The sequence below is a fragment of the Gouania willdenowi genome, chromosome 19 (assembly GCF_900634775.1).
Source record: "Gouania willdenowi chromosome 19, fGouWil2.1, whole genome shotgun sequence".
NCBI classification, from domain to species: Eukaryota; Metazoa; Chordata; class Actinopteri; order Blenniiformes; family Gobiesocidae; genus Gouania; species Gouania willdenowi.
In genome coordinates this window covers 728,828-746,630 of record NC_041062.1, presented here as the reverse complement: position 1 = coordinate 746,630, position 17,803 = coordinate 728,828, and the positions used below count along the sequence as shown (strand labels likewise).

General features: G+C 37.9%; 2 protein-coding genes across 3 annotated transcripts in view; one reads left to right on the top strand and one right to left on the bottom strand.

Annotated features, from left to right (window-relative positions):
• The first annotated feature begins 756 nt into the window (after positions 1 to 756).
• star2 (steroidogenic acute regulatory protein 2) lies at positions 757 to 3,852 on the top strand. The gene is made up of 7 exons (XM_028475348.1): positions 757 to 828; positions 938 to 1,045; positions 1,155 to 1,285; positions 1,379 to 1,537; positions 1,899 to 2,083; positions 2,631 to 2,724; positions 3,103 to 3,852. Exons 1-7 carry the CDS (start codon positions 765 to 767, stop codon positions 3,196 to 3,198), a joined length of 837 nt encoding a protein of 278 aa, XP_028331149.1. The 5' UTR covers positions 757 to 764; the 3' UTR covers positions 3,199 to 3,852.
• adamts14 (ADAM metallopeptidase with thrombospondin type 1 motif, 14) overlaps positions 3,822 to 17,803 on the bottom strand; it is a 49,170-nt gene continuing 35,188 nt past the window's right edge. For both annotated transcript variants that reach the window (XM_028475340.1, XM_028475341.1), the window contains exons 12-22: positions 17,016 to 17,188; positions 15,993 to 16,126; positions 13,318 to 13,441; positions 13,067 to 13,147; positions 12,297 to 12,460; positions 12,040 to 12,205; positions 11,025 to 11,157; positions 10,732 to 10,939; positions 8,409 to 8,538; positions 7,918 to 8,022; positions 3,822 to 6,409 (exon numbers count right to left, since the gene is read on the bottom strand). In XM_028475340.1, coding sequence (XP_028331141.1) covers positions 5,898 to 6,409; positions 7,918 to 8,022; positions 8,409 to 8,538; positions 10,732 to 10,939; positions 11,025 to 11,157; positions 12,040 to 12,205; positions 12,297 to 12,460; positions 13,067 to 13,147; positions 13,318 to 13,441; positions 15,993 to 16,126; positions 17,016 to 17,188 — 1,930 coding nt within the window. In that variant the 3' untranslated portion in view covers positions 3,822 to 5,897. The remainder of the gene's footprint in view (positions 6,410 to 7,917; positions 8,023 to 8,408; positions 8,539 to 10,731; positions 10,940 to 11,024; positions 11,158 to 12,039; positions 12,206 to 12,296; positions 12,461 to 13,066; positions 13,148 to 13,317; positions 13,442 to 15,992; positions 16,127 to 17,015; positions 17,189 to 17,803) is intronic.

Sequence of the window (17,803 nt, the reverse complement as noted above, 5' to 3'; positions counted from 1 at the left end):
ACGCACGCACACGCACACACACGCACACACACGCACACACACGCACACACACACACACACACACACACACACACACACACACACACACACACACACACACACACACACACACCACGTTCCTGAGTTTTTAAGTTCCTGGCTCCCCCGTGACACGTACAGAGTAATGGGCCACATTTATATAATGGTATCTGTCAATGATTCAGTTCCACCAACTGTCGTAATAATTGACTCGCAAATAAATGAGAAATTGACTTTTGTTTTGTTTTTTTCTTTTGGGGCCCCTAGGGGCCTCCCTGGGCCCCAAATCAAAAATCGGGCTCCGAGTGTTGATGCGTACACATCCATAGATTATAGCTTATATTTCAGCCTGATCTGTTCATGAATAACTGAGGAGAAGTGATTTTAACTAGTGTACACGAGGAGGAGGAGAAGAACAAAGTGAGAGTGTTTGTAGCTCGCCCTAATAATCGGGGAGAGAGAATATATAAAATATAAAACAGAACTTGTGGTAATTTGAGTGAATTACTCAGGTATTTAAAATGAATAGCTTTTCTTCCTCAGTCCTCACACACACGTATTCTAATCTAAATGTAATGCATAATTAAACTTTGCTCTTGGATGAAAGTATTGTCAAGGCTTTCAGGACACGAGGCAGGATGGGTTCTATTATCGTCTACGGCCCTTATCTTGCTCAAGTGTCCTTCACAGATCATATAAAGCGGTAAACACACTCCAGTTACTTTGCCGTCACTGCTGAAGACGACATGCTGCCTGCTGTTGTGAAGCTCTGCTGTGGAATATCATACCCACATCTGAGGAGTATGGCAGGTAGACACTCTTTGTATTCTAACACACTAAAATATAGTTTATACATGCAACAAAACCTCAAACCCATGTATTTAACTCCATCTTAATATATATATATTTATATATATAGGACTCCAACGCAGGGCAGTGGCAGTGATAGGCCAGGAGATCTCACACCTGCAGCAGTGGGTGCAAATCCAACAGCGTTTAAGACCCCGACCTGGTTTGCATTTCAATGGTGAGCGGTAATCATATTCCTATATTAGCAATGTTAATGTGCAAAAAATCATGCATTAGAAAAATACTAAAATGAACATGTATTGTATCCTATGTCGTGTATTCTACAGAACCAAGGCCAGATGAAACAAAGCCAGTAAAAGAAAATCTGCTGTTTTATGAGCAACAAGGTGAAGAAGCAATGAGAAGAGCTCTGAACATGTTAGAAGATAAAGATGGATGGAAGGTGGAGGTTACAGAGGTAATAGCTCGTCTGTGTCTCTACAAATCACAAATCCTACAATGGCGTTTTCACGTATATGTCTTATTGTGTCTTGTTCTTTTCTTTTTTCAGAGCAATGGAGATGTGATCAGTAGCAAAGTGATGCCAGGAGGCAGGAAGGTGTTCAGACTGGAGGCGGTTCTGGAGGCCAGCTTGGACCAGCTCTACGACATCCTGTTCGTCAGAGTCGAGGAGATGCATCGGTGGAACCCGAGCATACAACATATTAAAGTGAGTGGGTTTTCATCTTAAACCCCGTGAATGTTCTCCTTCTGTTTGATACACCAAATGTAAATATATATATATATATTAATGTGAACATAATTATAATAATAATATATAGTATAACTTACTCCTACCTCCCCTTTGACAACATATTCATATTTAAAAGCTACATAAAGATGAAAATAACAAGAAATAGTAATTCTTTGAATCTTGGAAGTTTTTTTTTTTTTTACAAAGGAAAACATTTAACTGTAAGTTTGTAAATGTGAATGTGTCATTTTGAAAGATGATATTGACAATGGTTGTCACATGCTTTATGGAGGTTTCTCTGCTAATCTAATTGGACAGTTTTGTGTTTTCTCTGTAGATTCTGAAACATGTCGGACCACAAACTGTTGTGACTCATGAAGTATCAGCTGGGACAGCGGGGAATCTGATTGGCCAGAGGGACTTTCTAAGTGTCAGACACAGCTGCAAACAAAAATCAGGAGTGTATCTCGGAGGAGCAGCAATCGAGCTGGACTCGTTCCCGCCTCAGGCAGGCTACGTCAGGTACAAATGTCTGACTTTAAAAACAATATCAACATGTTCTCTAATTAAACACGCTCCAAAAATATCATTTTTTAATCCGTAAAATAATAAAATGTCAGAGCTGACATTTTGATTTGAACTGATTATTTGTTAAAGTAGAGCATTCACAATCAGTGGCCTTCAGTGTCTCCTTCTGCTTTCTTATCTCATGTAAGTGACATTAAATAACATTTGATAAAGTGATTTTAGAAACCTAAAGAAAAAAAGAAAAATCATACTAAATTAAATCATTTCACTAAAAACATGACTATCTGATACAGGGTGGAAATGGATCTTTTCTTAAAAGTTTACCATTAGGTTTAATAAAAAGAAACGTATACACAGTAAATCCAAGAACAAATCAACACATGCATTTAGCTTTATGTTGGTGGATAAACAAATGTTTAGCGTTTAAATTCACAAAAGATTTTGATAAAGAAACTAAGATATAAGGTGCAGTTTTATGCTTGGTGAATATTAAAGGTTTGTGTGTGTGTGTGCGTGTGTGTGCGTGTGTGTGTGACTGCAGAGCCGAGGACGGACCAACGTGCATCATCATAAAAGCTCTTAATGATAATGGAACAAGAACACACTTCACGTGGCTTCTGAACATGGATGTCAAGGTAAACATATGTTCTGTTATTGACATAAAGCTACACTGGAAACTGTTCTTTAAAATAAATAGATAAAAGTTATGTTTACTGTCATTTTTCTCTACTCATCACACTCAGGAGGTAGAAACAATAATCAGGCCCTGGAAATAGAAAAAAACATTTGGTCACACTTCACTTGACGTTTTATTTATAAAGGCTGACATTAAGCTGTAATTAGCATGACATGATACCTATCTGTCATTAACATGAATAAGGCGTCATAGCGAACGACACTGAATGACACCTTATTCATGCCAATGACAGATAATGACAACCTTATGTATGAAACTTCAAGTAAAATGTTATTGAACACTTTATAACTGCACATTAATATTTGATTTCTCATAGGGCTGGATGCCTAAGTCCATTGTAAACCAGGCTTTGCCACGTGCACAGTTGGATTTCACCAAAAACCTTCGCCAACAACTCACCCAGCCAGCTTGACTCGCACTCCGCACGTCCATCCAAAGAAAGACTGACATGAGCTGGAGCCATGATCATTGTCGTCATCGTCACCATCCGTCTTCCCTGCTGGGTCATAAAGAAGTGGGACGCTTCAACTCTAGAACTGCTGCTCTCCTGACAGACAACAGTGGTTTTCTAATAGGAATTATTGTCACATTGTGCCACTTAAACCTCATTATGCATTGCTGGTAGAGCCATCATCTGTTTATGTGTTGATATACTAAAAATCCACAAGGGCATTTATTTAATACACTTGGTACAGAATATGTGGTTACACTTTATGTGATGTTTTATACATTAGGCTGTGGTTATAATGACATGAACACCGGTCATTAGCATGAATAAGTCCTTTAGTGTTGTTAGTTACCTTAACTCTAACCCTGACCCCTTTAGATCCCTCCACCTAACTCCAAAACTGCCAACATAGCTCTAAAGGTGTCATAATTTAGAGAAAACTGTCATCATTTAAGGAATGTCAGCTTAATGACACCATATTCATGCTAATGACAAATAATGACAAAGTAATGTCAGCCTTATGTAGAAAACTTTAAGTAAAATGTTACCAAATAGGTTTCAAAAGAATATTGGAAAAATCACAAAGATTTAATTCATTGAAATGTATTTTACTTTGTTCATCATACCACTTAAAAATTCAATAAATATTACCATTTAAAGCTTTCATTCACATACATGTATATATACAATAATTATACAATAAACACGTTAATGTATTAAACTGCAATGTAACACCAGTGTAACATGTGCGTGTGTATATATATAGGTATTATTTCTTTTATACTTCTATGTATGTATATGTTCATATATACACACCCACACCCGCCACAATGTCTGTAGACTTACACAGTTCCTGTAGTTTTCAATTGGCAAGCAGACCATTCCATATGCTGAAATTTACACTATAGAAATGTACACTATAGGCAGTAATATGTATTGTATCAGGTATAAAAACATCAGACTGAGGTTTTCTTCTTTTTGCTTCATGGTCTGACATTGAGAAGGTGTCAATAGACAAAGGCCATCGTTTTGGGGATTCCAGTAGATGAAATATGGCTCTGGCTTTTCTCTCAACATTTACATTTAATTAAAAAATAATGTATTAGTCCCCTGATGAAGATTTAATTTAGTTTGACCCTTCTTTTCAGTGAAGTTCTAGTTTCAGTTGTCTAAAGTCCAATAATTTACCTCACAGAGATTACATCTGGTTGACTCACGTTAGCTACTACCAGTAGTTGGACAAAAATAGTTTGGACTACTTTTAGTCTTTAGTTAACATTTTAATCTAAGTTTGTTGAGTAATTATTAATAAGGGTGGGGCGCTATATAGTGATATTTAAATGTAATAGAGAGCTATTGTCGATGGTACCTGCTACATCTGTCCAAGAGACAAAGTCAATGTTGTTAAAAAATAACGTATATCTCATATATTATCCAGGCAAGTATGTCACTATTCCCACAATTTAAGTCAAATAAAAACATGGTTATTTTAAAAACTGCAATTTCTTTTGTCTTTTTCCAAAATTTTCCAGGCCATCATATCGAGAACTTTGTCTATCGTCCCACCCCTAATTAATACGAGTTCGTCCTGACTTTATCTGCATTTAGATTTAGCAGTAGTGGATTGTCCATTTCACACTAATGTCTTCACTGGTGTCCAAACTAAATTATTACGCAGATTATTTTGTGTATCTCTAATACATTTGACCCAAGGGAAGAATGTACTTGTGCTGTACGAAGAGTCCAAGAACAGAACCTTGAGGAACCCCATGGGACATCGTTACACTGCCAGACTTAAAGCATCCAATGCTAGATAAACCACTCAGGTTCTCCAAATAGGTTGGATTAAAACAAGAGTCAATCATTTTAATGTGTTTAGACCAGCAGAAATGGTTTTGCTCTCCCTGATAGGTAGATAAAAAAAAGTGTTGAGGTGTGGGAATTAATTATAGCGTTAAATAACTTGGGACACATCTATGATAGGTCAAGCTGTGCAACAGGAAGGAAAACATCTAATGTAATCAGTCGTCTCCACACTTCCACTCCTGGGGTTAATTTAGAGTCAAAAACCCAAAACATGTTTTTGTTTAGAGCAGATATCTGAGTAACCATCCATTATCAATGTTAGCACAGAATAAACCTCCAATTTCCCCTCAGAGAAAATGGACATGGGTGGTAATGAACCTATAACTTTCCTGCAGAGAAGCAAGAAAATTTGCTTGCACCGAACCACCTGAACAAACTAACACCATAATGTTGTTTCATGAGCCTTAACAGTGAACAGAGTTGGATATTGCCATGGTTATTGATTATTCTGGTGACACACTCAAATGCTCAGATTCACAATACAAGTTCAATAGTAGTTCTAATGCACTTGAGGAAAGAAACGGCTTACACAACTGTACACAGATATAAACATGAATGTATCAATGCAGTCATCACATTTTGAACACGTTTAGTAGCCGTTAGTTTACAGCACCTTAGTTTGGACAACTTCTCATTGTCCCTTTTCATACTTTGAAGCACAGAACGCAGTCCGCTCTAGAGCTCTGACGAGGTAACCCTCACTGGTTTGGTAGGAAATTCACTGGCATGACTGGAGAATACCGCAGAGTGTTTGAGATCTTCTTACTGAGCAGTTGATTCACATTATTGATCACTGCTCAGTTCTGAGTTAACAAGGTCCTGTGACGCGAGTCCCTCTCGGATCCTAAATCGTCCCTTCTTGTTCTGGCAGCAGCTGGAACTAAAGTGCTGTTGGGTCTGCGCTCCTTAGAGTCTGACGTGGGCTGTGCTGATGGCCCAGGAGGTAGAAGAGGCTTTGCATCCCAATCTCTACCCCCAGCATCGGGGGAGGAGCTGTTGGTTGGATGCTGAGTCATGGCAACACCTGTCGTTTCTGAAGCTTGGGTGACGGCAGCTGTTGTGGGCAGAAAGCGGTGACTGTTGGTTTTAGTGGTTGGTGGTGGGGTCAGAGTTGGTTTTGTTGAACCAGTGGAGGTCTGATTATCAGTCAAGGCCAATGGGGTGTTGGGGACGTCAGGACTGTACGTGGAGAAGACTTCTTTCTTGTTGCAAGACTCACAACAGAGTTTATAGTATCCAGGGATGGAGCAATAACGAGCCAGAACCTCCATTTGACAGAAAATAGATTTATCTCCAAGACATGGCTCATCTGACAAGAAAAAATACATGATTTATATCAAGTCTAAAAAAACACCTGGTAACATTTGACTTGAAGGTTTTCATTATTAGGACATGACACCTGCCATTAGCATGAATAATATGTCATGAAGGCTGTCATTAAAGGTATAGAGGAGGATTTTCCTGAAGTTTAGAAAAGAACAGCCTGTGTGCAATACTCGACCTGGTCCCAACGCTGATTAAAGGAGTGCGAGAGAGCGTGCACGAGCCCAGTTTTCCTCGTGCACAGCTGTGTTTACAATGGTGAGCTTCAATAAATGGCTGAAACCGTAGCTCACGAGACACATAAACACTGGTAAAGATGCGTTCACACCAAACACGGCTATAGTGACTGTAGTCACTTCAACCGCCCATGATGAGTCGCTTGAACACAGTGGCGTTTTTTGGTCACTTCATTGCCCCAGTAACACGATGACCAGGGAACAGTGTGTGTGTGTGTGTGTGTGTGTGTGGGTGGGGAGAGAGGGTTGATTCAAGAAGATAACTGCTTTAGTTTTGCACCGGTAAATTCAAGAGGTCCTGTCTGCAGACCTCTGCTGCAGCCATGTCACTGTAGGGAGGAGGCTTCTGTCTCGGCTCTACAGACAGTGAATGACGGGGGAGATGTCGCTTGAAGTTGCTTAAAAAGTTAAAATTTTTCAACTTTAAGCGACTAAGTCACACTTGACTAGTCGCTTGTATGTCTATGCTGTACAACCCCTCGTCAGAATAATTAGGAGGACCAATAGTCTAGATGATCCACCTAAAATTGGAAGCCATAATAACATCCTCCACAATACTTTTTTAAGTGTCGTTAGTTACCCTAACCCAGGGGTGTCAAACTCATTTTGGTTCAGGGGCCAAATACGGACCAGTACGATCACAAATGGGCTGCAGGTTTTAGGCGGAAAACAATTCCAACATTAATGTGCCCAAGTTTGCACTGCCAGTTATAAATTAAACATAAAGTATGGAATACATCAACAGTATCTAAGCAATAAGTGACAGATACTTAAATATCCTTTGATTTATTTTTGACCAATGTGTATTTAATTTGGGGAGATTTGGTAAAATAATTTGAAAAAAAAATTGCAAGATTTGGGGAAAAAATTGAGTTCTTTCAACAACTATTTACAACTCAATTAATTGTTAATTTACACAATGATTCATATTTTTGCTGTCATTTTCACTTTGTCCTGCAGGCCAAATTGAATGCACTGAAGGGCCTGATTTTGGCCCCCAGGCCTTGAGTTTGACACGTGCCCTAACCCTTCGTTACCCTAACCCTAACCTAACCCCACTATATCCCTCCACCTAACCCAAAAAACACCAACATAGCTCCAAAGGTGTCATCATTTAGCAAAAGGTTTAATAATCTAGCAAACAACACCTAATGACACCTTATTCATGCTAATTACAGATAATGTCATCTTTAAAACTTCACATAAAGTGCTACCAAACATCTCAATTATACTTATTTGAATTTGTGTACACACTTACTTGAAGAGATTTTTTCGACCAGGTTTTTAGGAACCTTTTGGAAAAATGCTTCATCTTTGTTTGTAGAATTTTCCAGAGTTTGAGCTGTGAGAGACACTGGCTGTCCTGTAGTGCACAAAATAAAAGTCATGCAACGACACTGACAGGCATGACACAGAAATTGGGACAAATATTCACTAGTACAGTAAAACAAAATAGGTTTCTCAGCATGAAAACAGTCAGTAGCACAAACCAGCGGGGCTGTTATTTGTAAAGAAATAAAAAAATAACAAGGGAAAAAAGTGGCTTTTATTTCCTTTCATTTACCAAACAATCATTACCTGTTGACAGCCTGAGCCAATTAAAAAGCGACCTTTGGTTACCAAATTTGTAACTCAAGTACAGAAAATAATCTTTTTTTTTTACTGCACTTTGGAGGCAGTCAAACTGTGATGAATAATTTTAATTGACATATTTTTAAGGCTAATTGATTTGCAGATGTTTGATCTCACCTGGACAAGAGCTCAGTTTGCAAATGAGAACAGTTTCAGGCTTCTCGCCCTCACATTCCCCGACTGTGTTGTCACTGGCCTTGCAGACCACCTGCCTCTGCTGAATCCCTTCACCACAGCTAACGGAGCACTGCCAACACACACACACACACACACACACACAATAACACATGAAAAATCAAATATTGCAGCACAATAAACAGCAACTGGCCAACATATTGTTTTATTGCTTGCTTTAAACTTTCAACAAGTCTCATTATTTTATTTTTAGAAAAATAAAATAGATCAAATATCAACCACGGCAGTTGTGTCAGTTTTTACACCAAAGCGGACACACTATAACCAAAGGGTGTGGCAAAATATCGATATGACAATATCTCGCAAGGTTTCGTCTCGCTGTACGTTATTGATTCGCTGGCACCAAATATGAATATTTATTTACTTATTTTTTTCCCTTATTACGCAAGTTAAGTTTAGGGCTCTATATAATCCATGTTAACAGAATCGTGGACAGAATTGGCATAAAACCGTGAGGCAAGGAATGATTTTTTTTTTATGGAGAAATGTTTCTGTGGAGCGCTCATTAGGTGCACCACCCTCCTTCTCCCGTCTTGGCTGCATTAAAGACCACCTAAACCACCTGAAACCCTAAATGTCTCATCATTAAACACAGAGCTGACCAGTGCCTGCTTAACTTTGCTGTGCCTGTGAAACTCTGTCCGTTTCTCGTCAAACGCTGAGTCACTCTGAGTAGCTTCACCTGCTCATCAACAGAAGATCCGTGAGAAAAGTTGCGTGTTGTTGTGGACGAGACCAGTGATGTCAGGGTAATGCACTGACTGAAATGTTTATTTTTCATATGCAGTGAAATTTTCCAGTTTTCATAAAACAAGTTCATTCTGCTTGTCAAGCAGCACTGATATGTGTCCATGTTTACAGAGAAGTTGATACTGTAATACTAGCACTGAAATGACTATTTTCAGCATTCATTTAGTTTTTAATGATTAAAGTTAATTTTCACAAACATCATGAACAATATTTTGGTGAAGCATTATTACAGAAAGTCTTAATAGCTGGTGATACCCAGCCCTACTATAACCTTTACATGTTCTCCTACTGGTCGATGCTAATGGATCAATAGTCACTAATTTACAGGCATTATATTTGTCCTCTTGCGTCCTTCCATCAGCTGTTTCCTGTGTTAAAGAACATAATTACTAAAGCTTATTCTCTGACGTCCTAGAAAAGTAGATCAAGTTGTGGAATTTTAAATCAGCGATTAAAAAAATAAATTACAAAATCAATACGCTGCAATCCTTGTTTTTCTGCTCTTTTATTGTGGTGAAAGGAAAATGTCATCCTATTGTGTTTCATAATTTAATGAACATACGCCGAAAATTGTTGAAGATAAACACATTGTGTAGGTCTAATAATAATAATAATAATAATAATAATAATGACTTGGATTTATATAGCACTGTAGACCCAAAGCAAGTTACAGAAACCATTATTCATTTACACCAGTCACTCACATCTTCCATACCAGTGGTGGTAAGCTACACTGTAGCCACAGTTGCCCTGCGGCATAATGACAGAAGCAATTGCCATTCATACGAGGCAATGTGAGTAAAGTGCTTTGCCCAAGGACACAATGACAATGACTGGGATAGAGCAGGAAATGAACCCCCAACCCTTCAGTTAATGGACAACCCACTCTACTCAATCAATAAATGGAAGGTCATTTGTTCAAAAAACCAAGATGTAAAAGTTAAACTTAACCTTAAAAGTTAACTTAAACTTAAAAGTTAGTTTTGATTTTCACGTTAAACACTCTCTTATTGACATTGTTGGATGAGTTTCGTGCATTGCATTGTGGGATGTGTAGTCCCATAGATGGATTTCTTGTGTTTGCCTCTAAAAACTCAGCTGAAGTCACTTCCAAACACATTCCTGGTGTTTTCATGGACTGAAAGTCAAAACAATGGCAGATGTTTATTTTGCGGTTTACACGGAAACATCCTTATTTAGACAAAATGAAATGTCTTGCAGAGTGAGGTGATATCACAGGGAATACCGGGAACAAACTAGAACAAAAAGCAAATCTCTGTCCACCTTGTCTGGTGAAGAAACACAAGAAATCAAGGTAAGAATTAAATAAAAACACTTCTATACATCCGTTTACAGGACTCTACATCCCACAATGCAATGCGATTAAAATGATCTTCGATCATTGATCCACGAGGCCTACACTACGTCTTTATCTGATAAAAAAGGATCGTCTCCAGCAGCTTTAGGTTTGATGAAACATCGTGACCTTTCTCACCTGAGACCACGCCCCTGTCCTCCACTGGGCGGGGCATGCGCTATGGTTACAGGCTCGTCTCGTATCTGGACGCTCTACGGTGCAGTGTTTGCTGTGAACAGTCCTGCTGGTGCCGTTGAGCAGCTCCTGCATACACTGCACCACTCTGGTCTGAAAGCCCAGCTTCCCACAGGTTTTACTGCAGGGGCTCCAGTCCTCCATCACCCACCTGTCAGCACAACACTCACTTTAAACCTCCTCAATGTAATGCTCGTTCTACTAGGAAAACGTGGCAAAGTGTCCCTGATGCTTACGAAGGCTGGCTGCACTCCTGGACGTTGCAGCGTTTACGGATGGGTTTGGGTTTTTTGCTGGTTTCACAGAAGTTGCGATGCACCAAACGACTGTCACTCTTCCTCCTACATCCATATTTTGTGTACTTTATGCCTAGTAGAGGTGAAAGTAATGGATCACTTATGTTACTGTAATTTAGTTGCTTTTATGGATACTTGTACTTTTTTGAGTGTATTTCTAAATCAGTAAATTTACTTGTACTTATGTACGTTTTAAAAGAAGTAATTTGTTACATTTCTACACCCAACCGTTACTGAGTAAATTATTATTTTTTGTATTAAAATGATCAACAGACATTGTGAAACTTCAAAATACTGAAATAACTAGACAACAATCAAATGCATCACATCAGATCATAGGCGACCAATCAGATTAAACCTAATGCATGGCGCCATTGAATGCTGGTTATTTTTTCAGTTTTATTATTCTTAATTGTATCTATACTTAGAGACTAAGAATTATTTTTTTTTATTTTGAACTGAATTTATTGGTATTATTTTATTTTATTTTTTAATATTTGTACATTTTGTCAAACCTTTTATTTTCTACAGATGCCTTTGTGGAAAATAAATAAAGTTCAAATTGTGGTAGATTTGGTCTCTTTTTTTAAGTTTCTACACGAGATGTTTACTGTATGCAAGGGACCTGTACCGAGATTTGTTACCAACAATAAACGTGGGGGTGAAAGTAACTAGTAACTTTTACTTTGAGTATTATTTAATTGAGCTACTTGCACCTGAGTACAATTTCAATCAAGTAACAGTACTTCTACTTGAGTAGGATACTAACCTCTAAAACATGCATATAAAATATATTTTAGCATTTTAAAAGAAAAACCACAGTTAGTAGATTAGGTATTGTATTCTCAAAGGATTTTTCCAAATGATCTTGTTGGAGCAGTAGCTATGCTAACTTTATCCCATATTATGACCTTCTAAATGGTTCCTTCTTCCATCTAAAGTCAACGACACTCACCTCCACCACAAGGCTTGGAGCACTGAGACCAGCTCTTCAGCGCCCACTCATACGTGTCCAGTTCAGTAAGAAGTACATTGTTGTTGGTGATAAGTGGGAGTAAATCCTCGTGTATGATATACTTGTATGTCAAACTAATTTTCACATCTTCCTCTTGGGGAATGACCTGTTTATAAAGAAAGAAACAAGTATTCAAACATCTTTAAGATGAACCACAAGGCTAAAGAAAATGAGTAATTAAAAATCCAGTCTCTCACCAGAACCACAATGCCTTCATACAGAGGACCGCTGGTTTTTAACGTTTCCTTTTCACCCTCTATAGAATACTCCCACTGTAAACCATTTTCAATAAAGACCTTAGCTTCAGCATCTTCACTTTTTGCATTCAGTACAAAGTTCCCAGTAACTTGATTCTTCACAGCTGCCAAATAAAACAGAAATTGCAGTTAATTTAGAAATGCCAGCCTCACAGACTGAATAGTTTTAAAATATTAGACAATTCAGATCAAAAATGGGCCAAAAAACACAGCATTGGAGAGTGAAGAGGATAAGCTGTACAAGCTGTGTTTCCATTACCTTTGATCTAAATACCACTGTACCACCAAGTACCGTGACAATAAAAGACTATTCTATTCTATAAAAACTGGTGATAGAAAAAAAAAGAAGTTTGTCTGTTTGTTATTTAGGAGTTAATTTCAGATGCTTTAGTGTTTTTTCATGTGGAATGACTCACTAAGTGTGTTTTCTGGGGTGGAGCCGTAAAACTTTAATGACATCTCTAAAAAAGAATCATAATGACATTTGTGTGTACCAAACCTTAACGTGTTTACATCTCTGTGGCATTTTTTTTTCCAGATGTTGGTTTTTGTTGGACTCTACGTGTCAAACTTATCAGTGCTTTGTTTGTGTTTTCTCAGGGTGAAATGTAACGAATCGATAAAACTAAAAGCTTGTGACCATCCTTTTAATTAATCTGTTAAATCAACACAATTAAGTTTTGTTTTTTTCACAGATACAAAACACTCACCAATTATATGAGGAGATGTCTCGTTCTCTTCAATAACTATGTGACGGGCTCCGCCTGGGATGTCGAACATTTTAAGCAACCCTAACAAGACAAAAAGACTCAGCATGGTACAACCTGTAGCACAAATTTGCCAATTATTTTAAAATAAATTTGCTGAAGCTGAAAGATTCTTTCTTTGCAAATAACAGGTGGTCCATTTCTAACATCCGTTCTGCTCACTGGATGTGTTTCATTTATGATTAGTAGGGTACCAGTCTTTTTCGGAGTCTTGGTGAGCGTGAGCTTGACGGTGCGGCAGTGGGAGTTGTCACCCTCACACACTCCACACTTATCCTCCTGCTTGTAAGAGCCAACCTCTTTGTCGCAGCCCACATGCTGTTTTGGAAAAGGACAGAGACAGTCAATCAAATCAGAACAACTCTTTTTCTGACATTTATACAGATTGACATTAGTCCACTGAGAGAGAGAGGCCACAGGAGACGTTGGCACCCGTTGGTTGGATCTGAACATGAATGGGTTGATGAAGAAAATTGCAAATAAGGAGTTTAGCCACAACACCAACGAGTTGCCGTCGGGCAACAGTAAAAGTTCAAAAATTCATGTCTAAGATAAGAGCTCAGACAAAATATGTCAAATGTCAACTATAAAACAAGTTTTTACTCTAAAAAGTGTTGTGATTATTTTTTTCCTCCGAGGATACAAGCAAACAGCTGAAGGTTGAAACCATAGATATAGAAAGGAATGTAGAACACAATCAGACCATGTAAATTAAACTACTAAACACTAGTTTTTCATTTACTTTAACTCTTGCATATTGTTAAATATGGCAAAAAATTTTTTTATGTGATTGATTAGGTAGCGGTTGTGATTTTTTTCACCTTGTCGGTACATGCAGGTCAAATGCAATCAACAGCTACAGTATGCATGCTGTATTATTCCTGTGTAAATACATACATTTATTTAATTGCATAGTTGTGACCATCACCAGCCCAGGGTAAAACTTTATTAGAGGAAGGATATAAAAAGAGAGGCAGTAGAACACCTTGGTGAGGGTGAAAGGGACAGGGGAGAGGGAGTTAGGGTGGGACAATGAAAGGAGTGGTGATATTTTGATATCAGCAAAAAAACAAGCATTTAAAATCTCCGGTATAATATGTATATATACATTGTTTTTATTGGATTTACAGTAGTCTCTCGTTTATCGCGGGGGTTATGTTCTAAAAATAACCCGCAATAAGCAAAGTAGTCAGCTTTATTTTTTAAGGCTGTAAAACCCCTCACCACACACTTTATAGACTTTTCTCAGACAGGAATGAACATTTCTCTCTTGTTTAAACATTCTCAAAGTTCAAACCTTCATAGATTTTAAAACCTAAACCTGTTTTCAAACATACAGCACTTCAGAGTCACACTGCTAGTGATCAGACTTTAATGCCGAACGCAATCAGTGTCCGTGTTGACGACACTGGTCTGTTCACCCATTCAACCATGGAGTAGAAGCTGTGTGTGACCACCTGGAGCTGTAGGACACGCCCTTTATAACCAGGACTAGGAAGGATTAGGTGTGGAGGAGAATCAGCGAGGAGGTGGTAGTAGCAGGTAAAAGTTCTCTCTGTAGCACTGAGCTAGCATAGCATTAGCTGCTAATCACACTGGCTTTTTTCACTGGTGGTTTATGTTTATGAGAGGAGAAAAAGGAGCACAACTGGTGTCACTGGTGGGTGAACGCAGTATTAGCCAATCAGGATGCAGAACACAATGCGCGTTCATACGCTGTAAAAAAATGCATCCAAAATTGAACTGTAAAAAAATCTACGAAACACCAACGCCGTGAAAGTTGAACCGCGATACAGCGAGGGACTACTGTATTGAGGTTAATTTTCAAGGTGCTCTAATTTATTTTTGTATTTATTCTTTTCAATTGTAACATATTCTGTTTCAGACACAAATGTATATAACCCATTGGTTAATAATAAAACTGATGTTTTCTAATACCTACTGTTGTTGACTACTGTTCTCTGTTTGATCAATATTACTTGATCAAACCTTTCCTTCCATTCCACACTACAAAATAAAATATTAATAGTGTAATAAAAGTTAAATAATAAAAGAAAAACAGATCAATCAGCAGCCAGAATAGCCTCACCACATGTTTTCAGCTGGTCCCCAGAATTACAAGGTTAGGGACATCAATCCTAAAATATCTCCTGTTCTTTTTAGCGCCACCAAATATGAAACTGTTGAACCTGATTATATTTCAACATTTCATTTCTTTGGCGGCTGATTAGATCAAGGCTGACTGTATAACGTTATTAACTGTGAACAGGAGGTCAGTCTCCCACAGAGCATATTCATACGCCCAATTACTGCTGTGAATTAATTAGGGTCTGCACTTAGCCAAATGGGCACTTAACAAAAGTCTGCAGCTTTTCACGTACAGTAGTAAACGGCATGAATGACTGATATAATTTACTGTATACCCATGTGAAAATTATATATAAATGTGGGAGAAAACTCAAGGGCTGGAAGAAAAGGTCTTTGTCGACATATTTAATTAAGTCAGTTAAAAACCTTCACTCTAGTAGTCAAATTATGGATTTTTGAACAAGACAAAAAAACAATGACAAAACCACAAAAACAAGCAGCCACACATTCTCATCATCCTGTGTGTTATTCGTTTTTGGATTTTAATCTTATATATTTATATATTATATTTTTTACTATATTGGATATATTTTTCCTTTACTGTTTATTCCTATTTTCTCAGTATGCTGCAGGCACAGATTTCATTTCATATTTCACAAGAAAAATGACAATAAAGACCTTGAAACCTTGAACTTTGAATTCATGACACAGTGTTTAACAACATATTTGTATTCAAAGTAATGTCTAAAAAAGAACATTGGATTTCCACACAGGCACTTACAAGACACTCTCCACGAGCGCAGATGCTGAAAGGTTCAGAATAGCTGCATCGAGTCCCATCATGCATCACTTGGTTCATAAAAACAACCTCCCCGGTTTCCTTTGACTTACAGCTCAGCTCACATTTACGGGCTTCTGAAAACACACACATGCATATATTCAGGGGTACAGTGGCCATCTGGTATACCGAGCATCAAAACATTTATAAGAGTGTCAAAAAGAACTTGAAAATAAGACAAAAAATGAGAAAAAAATGATATTTATTGGCCAAAGGAGCTAAAATCTGAAAAAAGTGTCAATAACTTTTTGAAAAGGGGCAAAATGTGACAAAGGAAGTTGCAAAATGGCCAAAGTAAAAAGGTAAAAAGGGGTTCAAAAGTTTCCTCCTTTTGAAGTTTTCTGGGGGATTAATAATTAAAATCACTGACTTAAAGGGTCCATGTTAATGTAAATTAACTTTTCTGTACTTTAAACATGACAAAGTGTTATTATGGCTTCATACACATGTTTAAAGTGTTTTTTCATTGATTCCATCAATCATTAGTCAGAGGATGATTTACTACTTTCTTACTACAGGATGAACACAAACACCTCGCTACAATTTGATGACACGTTCCCACTTTGATGACGAATTTGATGCAGCACTGAGCTGGAGAAGCCACGCCTCCAGGAAGCTCTCTGCCATGATTGACATGTAAACAGACACACCCACAAAAGTGAGCATTTCAGCGTCCTTCACACAGTGCTATGTATGTATTTTCTACAGTCTATGTATGCACCGGCGGAGGCCCCGCCCCCACACTCTGTCTCGTGTTTATAAAGCAGCATGAGATCAGCTACGGAGTGGGTGGAGGATTAATTTGATTAATTTTAATTAGTGTGTTATAATTGAGAGAAAAATAACAAATCCATTGTTGTGTAGTTCCTCATCCGCACCTGGTGAGCTCAGGTCCCAACATCTCAACTCGTACGTGTATTGTTGAAAACAAATGATTAATGAATCTAAAATGAAAATCTATCCTACCATCTGGGTGTTCGTAGGGCAGCCACGTGTGTTTGACGTTTTTGTGATATTTGTTGCTTCTCTGGATGCACTGCTGAGCACGGAAGTCCTCATAAGGTCCTGCACACTCCTCTGTGTTACACATGTGATAGTCGAACGTTGAGCCGGTGCAATCCCTTCCACCATAGGCAGGCCTGTCCAGTTACACAAAAAAACTATTAGGCACTAATCATCACTAATGTACCATTCATTTTTCATAACTACCAAGTTAATGACTAGGTGTAATCATCTTTTTAAACAGTAAAATACACAGTATTCCATAGAGTTATTAAGTGATAGGATACAGTTTGCTTTTGCTTAATTAAAACTCAATTTTAAATAATATACAACAGAAAAAAGACAGATTACTTAATCTTTTCTTTTCTGTTATGCAAAGTAATGAAAGGCAAAAAGATTCCACCACATGATGTGGTGTCAATCTAAGACGACATTGTAAGATAAACATTTTTTTTTTTTTTTTAAGTATTTTATTAATTTTTTTTTAATAAACGAGACTTCGAAGCAGAGAATATTCAGCGACAGTCATCTTTTGTAATGAAGGTATTTGAGGACCTTGAGGAATTGTTAGCCATGTTTAATTTATCTGTCACATCATGGCAACCATGCAAGGCTCTAATCCTGAGGGTAATGTAATATTCAGTGCCTTGCCCAAAGACACTCTGACACGTCTTTGGAATCAATCCACCAACCTCTTGACTTGAAGAAGAGCCCTCTACCACCTGATGGTCACACACACTGTTACACAGATG